The sequence below is a fragment of the Halyomorpha halys genome, unplaced genomic scaffold (assembly GCF_000696795.3).
Source record: "Halyomorpha halys isolate HHAL.00 unplaced genomic scaffold, Hhal_1.1 Scaffold542.1, whole genome shotgun sequence".
Lineage (NCBI taxonomy): Eukaryota > Metazoa > Arthropoda > Insecta > Hemiptera > Pentatomidae > Halyomorpha > Halyomorpha halys.
In genome coordinates, this window is record NW_027105041.1 from 219,541 (window position 1) to 228,870 (window position 9,330).

The window sequence follows — 9,330 nt, forward strand, 5'->3', positions numbered from 1 at the left end:
TATAATTATTATTTATAATCATTTAACATTCATTAAGTTGTCCCGAAACATACTGTCGATAAACAATTCATACAATCTACTTGCCGAATAATCAATACAATAATTCTATTGAAGAAATCTGTACCACTATAACCCATAGAGGGTCAAGAGATCAGTATAGTATAAGGAAGTACTGTTTCTTGAACAACTGTTGTGCAAGCAGGTAATCAAAATCTCTCAATCTCAAGATTTCTTCCCAATTAAATGAGAAAGCTGGTAAAAAGATTCTATATTCACTTTATATTTCAACGCATATATTAACTTCTTTAAATGTCAAACAGTTCTTTGTATGAAATTCGTTATTATTGCTTAATGTATTATTAATTACTGATATTAGTTCATTTTAATCCTATTATTCCATTAGCATTATTAAACTCCAAAAATGAAGAATGTTTGTTAAATTAAGATATTCAACGTATTTTTTTTCCTAACTGGAATTATGAAAGTAAAACCATCAACAATGCATTTTACAAAAACATTACACTTATTGGGAAGTTGTGAGGTCTGCTCCTGGTTTTGAGTAAGGGGACACTTTCACCATTACATGACTTGTCAGTCGCTTGTACCTGTCTGCGTTATCATGGATGGCTTACGGCAACAGTAAAATAAAAATGACGTTTTAATTTCTGGATCAGTTGTTTTATGAAATCGTAGTTCAATTTCATTAAATCTATATTTGTTCTCAACACCTGACACTACCATATAGCAGTTCTTCTATGAAATGCTTTCCAAAGGTTTTCCAGTATCCTTGACCATTTAGTTGGAAATCCTAGAGAATAAGATTCAAGAAAAATATCTGAAATCGTTTTAGTTTCATTAACTAAAACGTTATCATATATTTTTCTATGTGCGGCACAATTTTGTTGGCTAGTACATAGTGTTCAAGGGAAAATCATGGAGGCTTGATAGGCCTCTCTTGGGTATTCTAAAATAAGTTGTGAAGAAATTTTTTTTAAAAATAATTAATAAAAAAACTAGGATATGCAGCAGAAATATTAATAGTTACCTTAGTAACAGGCACGTTTACTAGCATTTAAACTCTTCTATGACTGTAGAAGGACAATGTCTTTTTCAACTATATATATTCATACTTTTAATTATTTAGTTTAACGACTAACGAATAATACGCTATAAACAATACACTGTCATTTATCATTGTTCTGTAAACAATGGCTACACAAACATAATTAAATAAAATAACAATACTAAAAGTAATAACCCGTAAAATTTATCAACCCTTAAACATACGAAATAATTTAAAAGATGTTCAGTTTCATTTTTTGCTGACTTATTCAATAATCATGATCAAGACTACGATATATTAATTTAAAAGACAATAAAGTTTCGCAATACCTTTTTTTCACGAATTATTATTGCTAAATATTAAAAATAGTGGGACCCACAACTAAGAGGAAAGAGGTATAATGGAGGGTTAAGCTGGCAAGAAACGTGAAGCCAAAAGGTACCCAACACCCTGTAGCTTATGAGGAACTCAAGGGGCGTGGCAGATGAGGTCTTTACCTCTATAAGTTCAGATTACCACCTCAACACTAATATGAGCCCCTTGAGGCGCAGCTAACTTCCCACTGTTTGGTTTCAGTTTTGCTTTGAAAAAAGAGTAGAGCATCCCACCCACCCTACCCACAAGAACCACGTCGAGGCATTATTTAAACACCTTAATTTCACACTTATTAAAAAGTATGTGTAATGGACCTGTTTGTGTAAGGTTGTAGTCGGCTTAGTAACGAAGAAGGGTCCTTAAAATGTTAAACATTGAACCGAAGCTTAGGTAGGAGGATTGTGTCAAGCCTGATCTGGTAGATTTGAGGTTAGACGGGCATCTCTGTATATATCTATGTAGAGAGTGAGTTGTGGTATCGGGATCTAACCTTCGGGTTTGCAAAGCCTAATTATGATTTATGAACTTGCTTTCAAGAGTGTGATGTTTTCATGACGACTTTGCAAGAACCCGAACGTTAGCTTTTTATTATAGGAAGTAATTTAAATTTATTGATATAAATTGGTCTCTGTTCCCTCAATTGATTATGAACTAGTTTATTTTTAAGTTTATTTTTTGTTTTTAAAAAATTATCTAAATTTCCAAATACAAGAAAACTGCTTAGGATTATTCCGAAGTTGTTAAGGAAAAATAATTATTTTATTTTTTTAATAAAATAAGTTTTTATTTTAATCTAGTGATTAAATAATACGTGAAGTGGTCCTTTTAAATAGGGTGCAAAGGCAACTGCAATTTTATTTTTGTGATAAATATTCGTAGTTATAGATTAGGATTATCATAGCTCGCGATTTAGTCCAAGAGTCGAAAAATAAATTATTAATTTTCTAATTAATGAATTAATTTGGCAGCGATCATGAAAACTGCTGCTCCTACGAAAATGATCGTCAGAAACTACATTATAGTACATTCAACTAGCTTTAGTTCTGCTAGTTAGACATCGAAGTTATAGCTCATAGACATTTATACGTCTAATAGTTCCTGAGATATATTTTTTTACGAACCAACAATTATTCTTAGAACAACGGAAAGAACAGAAACATTTTAGGAATTTATTTTGGAAACTCCAATTGTTCAGTTGAGAGCTAATTGACATCAACGCCGTTCTTATGAGAAGTAGTTTTCAGGCTTTTTTCGAAATAAATTCACAAAATATTGATTTTTCGTTATTTAGAACAAGATCTCTTTTTTTTCTTTCAATTTTATCTCAAGAACTGTTAGACATAAGCAGCACTGATAGGATTCATATTTTACTTTTAATGTTAATATGTTACGTTTTTAATTTTGTTGGTGTTTTTGAAGATATAAAGCGCCGAATGAAATTTTTTTTGGTTTTAAGTTTTAAAATTCCACCATTCCCAACTAGGATTGGCTTAGTCATCAATTTTGATTCAGTCACAATGTGTAGTTTTCATTATTGTGGTGAAAAATTGAAGTAAAACTACCGGGCCATTATATGTTGCCTAGTCATATATTTTTCTCTATTTATAACTTCGACTCATATTTTCTTCCCTGTTTCCGTCGAATAAAAATCATTTTGTCATTTTCGAGTTGAATGTTTTCTTATTTATTTTTGTTTTTTGCAGATTTACAGAGACTCGGAGAGCCTACGACCTACATTATGCAACCCCCCCTACCTCGACCCCACCTCCCCCAGTTCTCGGTAGTTCCAGTTGTCTAGGGTCCCTTGTCTCGTTAGTAGTGGCCGCACCAGGATAGAGTATCCCGGACGATCGGACTCCACACTTTCCCGGGAGTCATGATGCTCTTCTTATGGAGGTAAGGATGTCTTCTTATTGGCCAAGGAGAAGTTTCTTCTGTCTGTCCACACCTAACTATTTCCATGCACGTCATGTCATTAACATCAGAACGTTACGATCAAAGCACGGTATACTAATCTGCATCTGCGGGCCCTTGTTGGTTCATGTTACCTATTGATGCACCCCTCTTCTTATCCGCACTTCAACAATGCACCATTCTTTGCAATGTGTCTCCTTTCTGAATTTTTATTACCTATCATTGACACAATTTTTTTCTTCCGAATAATACTTCCACGTCTATTAGAAGATCTAGTAAGGAAAATACGGGTTGTTGATATTTACTTTTTAAAACGACAATAAATCGTTATTCTCTTATCTATGCCGTGGATCTTCGATTTTCTTTGCTCCTAATTTAGATATCCTGAATAATGTGAGAAACCCAGTAAAAAAAAAAAAATTATTCCAACTACTGTCAATTTATGCTTGCACTTGTTTAGATTCTTAAAAATCTTCTGCTTATGTTATATTATTTATTTTATCATCCAAATATAATAAAATTTTGAAAGTTTATGATTTTTGTAAATTGTTTTTCTTCATGTCCTGTATTTTTTATCCGAATACTGCAGTATTCGAACTCTGTTACTGGTCCAAAATACTGCTAACATATTTCTTAAAAATTCTTGTATTCATCTCTAATTTTTCTTTCAAATCTAATTAATTTTTAACTATAAAAGAATACAAAATTTTATTTAAAAAAGTGGTCAATTGATCTTTGAGTTCTTTGATTTCTCATTTCTATGACCGATTCTCCATCATTGGTGAAGGTACATGTGAATATTTTCTTATCATAATTTATAATGACCCTTAATATATCTTAGTATGATGTGAACATTGAGAGCAAACATGTGGCCACACTTTATTATTTTTTGTAATTTCCAATCATGTAATAATCTAAATATCCACCCAAAACCTTCTAATATAAATAGATCATATAAAATAATGAAACTATAAGTTATAGTAAAATCCTTATTTGTTGAATTTCTTTTTATTCTTCTTCATATTTAACCCCATACATGTTCGATATGGTTAATGTTAATATCGATTAATGTTAAGTCGATATGCTTAACTTTCTGATTTATGAAAATAGGATTGGGGCTTTTTTCCAGGTGTTGGTCAAGGATGACAAAGCCTTGTGTATAATTGTATTTTACCAATATACAATATATGCTTATTTATTTCAAATTCATTTTGTTATATATGTTCTTATATGAATTATATGTTATCAGTATATATCATTACTAATTTATATTACTGTATTACTAGGTATCATAATTAGTATGAAATAATATTTTACTAAAATGTGTCTCTTTAGAAATATGAACTAATAGTTAACCTCTGGGAGAATTTTCGTATTAGGCGTGCTCCCTTCTTCTCTTTAATTCATTCTAAATAGAAGCCATATCATGGTTATTCGTATAAACAATATAATTTTATCAAGAAACTCTAATTCAATAAACACGATTGGTAAAGCTGGATACTTTATAAGGACTTTCTTTAGGTAACAGTTTATGTAATAAGTAATACTAAAAAATATCACTTCATTATTAAATTGAGATTATGTCGCCGATTCAGCCAGAACCAGATACCAATCCTTCCATGATAAACTTCTTAACCACCCTAATCCATTTGTTTCTAGCCTGGCTTCTTCATTACCTGATAATCCTCCTAGGCGTCTGAAAAGAAGATGGTCTCGGGATCTCTTCGAGAAGTGTTATTGAAGTTCTACCAATGGGTTGATTCTCCACATGTCTGTATCGTGTCATTGTATAACTAATATATATATATAGATATATACACTTGTAAATATCAATAAATATTCATGTCTCATATATTCTAATTTTCATATCTCAAATTATTCAGGCCGAGGTATGAGGTCTCAGGGGGTACTATTAAGGGTTAATATAAGTTTTCGGCTGAATGTTAAATTTTTTTTTGTTATTTATTGATATTTACAAGTGTATATATCTATAACACTTGTAAATGTTACAATAATTTTTTTTATTATAATAGTAGACTAAAACAGGTCAAATTGAATAAATTTATTTGATAAATACGGAAGATCCTGCAACCTTTTTAATGACTTTTATTAATAAGCTTGCACTTTCATATTAAAATAAAATTTCTACTCTAATAACAACTCGAAGTTTTATTATTTATTTATTAAATACTAAGTCATTATTGGTATCACTACGTTGCACAGTCGTTGTTCAAGAGACAGTACTTGTTTACAGAGTGCTGAACCTATGACACTTCATGGGTTGTAGTGGTACAAAACAGAAGTTATCATTTTATTTAATCTTATTTTATTAATGTCATCCACAAAACTTGACATTTAATTTGCGCAATAACAATATATATTTATTTTTAGTCATTAGTCTGAGTTAGTTGGTTCTGGCATGATTATAACAAAAAAGTAGACACAAATAGACGAAGTTTGAATATTCATCAATCAACATTATGCAAAACTTTTAAGCCTTGGAATGTATTGTAAACTCGTAAGGTTTGCTGATGCCAATAATTTGCATGGGTTAATTACGTACAATTTTCAAACACCTTCATTGTCAACCTAGTCATTTGTTTTTGTATGTGGGTATCGTTTACAAAGTAAGCAAAAAAATCTCATTTAACTCAATTCTATTTCAACTACATCTTGCCAAAGATTGGAATTGATAGCTATATTTATAATAAATATAACTTTATTCATTAAATCCGATTTTTTTTTCTAATATTAAAAAAATATATGTTTAAAAATATATAAATGTATAAAAAGTAGTTGAATTTTCAGAGTAGAGTGAAGCAGCGATATGCATATCTTCATCACTTGAGGTCAGTTTTAATGAAGATTTATGCAAAATAGCAGTTTCCGGAATATTGCTGAGTTAGTGTTTAAACGGGTTCTCCTTTTCATTTCTGATCTTATAAATATGTAGAGAAAATTTCGCCTTAAGAAAAATATTTTAACTGAAAATATTAAATGACTATAATTTATCGTATTTTTAGTATCCAAATCAATGAAAATTAATTTAATAATAAATTTCCATTAGTTTAAAAAAAAAATTACTTATTGCTTATTGAATGTCAAAAACTATGACTTATTCAGAATTATGTAATTCACTATTTCTTTTTAAAACAAACAGTGAATCATATTTTTCTGAAGAAAGAGACATTCCCAAAACGTCCAAGACAAGAATATATGTATATTAAAAGTATTGTATTTTTATTCCAAGTGCTTTGACCTTTAGGCTATTATGATCTTGTAATTAAAATTTTATAATTAAGTTATAAAATTTTAAAAATGATTGCTATATGATGAAACATATCAATTATTTATCAAAAATCTTATTATTATTTTATCCCTTTCTTCCTAAGAATCCATCTAAATTGAAGATTTAAAAATATTTATCATTATTAAAAAAATTGACAATCCAGATTTACAAACATTTTTTAAGAATAATAAAAATACAGTGGAACGTTTTAACAGGTTTGGTTAGTTTACGGTAACTAAAAGACAAATTAATAAGCCAAAGGTGCGGTACCCATTGAAATTCAAAAGGTGCTTTGCGTACTTCATATAACTTTCACTTACCATCCTACAGGCACCCCCAAGTTTTGTGAAGATTGATGGACCTTGTTGAATGTGTCACTATTTTTGTGATTTTTGGGGACAAAAACCCCAAAAAACTTCTAAACACCTGTGAAGGCTAACATAATGAACAATTTTTTTTTATTTTTCTGTTGCTATAAACAACTTAGGGTTTCTCGAGGTGGGAATGAAGAATTTAAATGTTGTTTCTACCAAGAAATCAACAGTTTAACAAAGCCGAAATGTAGTCTGAAAATATCGTGCACTCTCGGGGTTTTCCGTTCGAATCGTATGTTGTGTAGATAGTAGTAGTATTTTATTTTTATTTTTGTGATTTTGTGAAATTGGAAGGCGAAAATTATGAACAAATAATTTCTATTTTACTTTTACTATAAAATCCCTATTTTAGAATTTTTTTGAGGTGGGAGTCACGAATATAAATTTTATAGCTGAAAAGAATACAATAGTTTAACGAAGACGTAATGCAATCGGGAATATTAGTGTGGTCTTGGTTTTTCCATTGTTCTTCTGTAGTTATTCATACAATTCTTTATTATTTTGTATTTATACTTTATTTATTATTGTTTACAATGAGAACTATTTATTTTATTTTTTAAAATAAACAAAATTAAAGGTACTTTAGAAGTAGATTTTTTAGAAAAATTGTTATTTAAGCCATGGTCTTACTATTTCATTGACGATGAGAGCTAGCTGATGTTAAAGATCACTTAATTTAACATTAAGTGATGATTTAATTAATTTAATAATTCAATTAAAATCATTATTGTCGTTTTAGAGAAAATCGAAAAAATGTGATACATTGATTCCATAAAGTGGCACTTCCGATCGGTTGCTGTTTGCGAAAAATTCACGTATATACCTGTATGAAATTTCATATAAGTTCTACTAATATGAAATTTCACTTTTTTTACGATAAAACTAATATTTTTAACCGAAAATGTTACTTAAAATAATAAATTTTAACCAGGACACTGCCGGATGTCATTATAGCCTTGAGGTATAAAATAAACATTAATATTGTATGTCTTTCTGAACTTATTTTATTTTCTAAATAAAGATAGAAATGTTTTTGTTTTGTATTTTTTTTTTTTTTATGCATAATTATTTATTTATAATTATTTATGCATAATTAACATTTAAAACCTTAACAACTACGGAACTTCACCAGTTTTCTTCTTAAATAATGACTGTACAGTATTGTTTTCAATTCTTACATATGTGCAGCTTTTATCCTCTCTTACAAATATGATGACATGAATGACCTTGGTTTAGAAATAAGGAAAAAGATATTCATATAATAAACTACACTATACTCAGCACAAAACCATTTTTTTGTTTAACAATTAGCCATTTACAAGTTGATGAAGTAAATATACTAAAATACATTCCATGGTATCTCCATGAACAGTTATTTAATTAGATTTTTTATTTATTTTTTATTGCTAAGCTGTTTACAAGCAAACACACAGAACATTTTGCGAGACTATGGTTTTTGAACTCAAAGGAACTCAAGACGTGTATTTCCGTCGAAATTTGTTCACTTTACATTCCCTTAGCCTTACTATATATTCCATATATAAGTAAGCGAAAGTAAAAAGGCGTCATATAAGTACAAGTACTTTTATTGAGACTTTATTTATTATTAGCTATTCATTATTGATTTTTTTTTTCGTTACCCCCTGACGAAATAAGTACTTAAATACATACATACAGGTATTATGAAAATCGCAAACAATTAATTAAGGAGATTGAATCAAGTTGTGGTCAAATATTTCAACCCTTACTTCCTAATTATACCCCTACTTTTCTTGTCTCTTATTATCGTTAAAATAGAAATCCTTAGTCATTCCGTACTTGATCAAATACTGGCCTAGCCATTATCCTATTTAATTTTAATGTTTCCAATTAAATGTGTATTCAAATTTTTAATAAATATTAACAATTTTAGAACTTTATTTTATTGAAATAAATTCTTAATTTTAGAACTATAAGTTGATTTATGTCAGTATGTTTATTTTTTTTTTCAAACTGTTATAATAGAGCTACTACTAGCTTTTATTCTTCTAAATATATAGGCCTAAATAAAATACTTTAATTAACAATTTGAAATACTTATGATATAACCTTTTCGTTTAGGAAAATCGTATACAATTATTTAAGGAGATTTAACCACTTAACTTGTACGCTAGAGTTAATTCGAGCGGTATTGTTTTTTATCCTGCTATAATTCTTTACACTCCAATATAATCGAGAATTGAAAACAAAAATCTGATAATAATAAAATAAATAACGATGATCTATTCTCTGTAATAATCCTCTATGTAGGTATTAAGACCGATCTCCAAAATCCA

At 29.1% G+C, this 9,330-nt stretch overlaps 1 protein-coding gene across 7 annotated transcripts in view; it reads left to right on the forward strand.

The window, feature by feature from the left end:
* LOC106684090 (protein Aster-B) overlaps positions 1–9,330 on the forward strand; it is a 251,168-nt gene that overhangs the window by 141,679 nt on the left and 100,159 nt on the right. For 3 of the 7 annotated variants that reach the window (XM_067048169.1, XM_014425959.3, XM_067048171.1), the window contains exon 2: positions 3,142–3,334. The exons of the other annotated variants lie outside the window; for them this stretch is intronic. In XM_067048169.1, coding sequence (XP_066904270.1) covers positions 3,315–3,334 — 20 coding nt within the window. In that variant the 5' untranslated portion in view covers positions 3,142–3,314. The remainder of the gene's footprint in view (positions 1–3,141; positions 3,335–9,330) is intronic. 7 annotated transcript variants of the gene reach the window in all.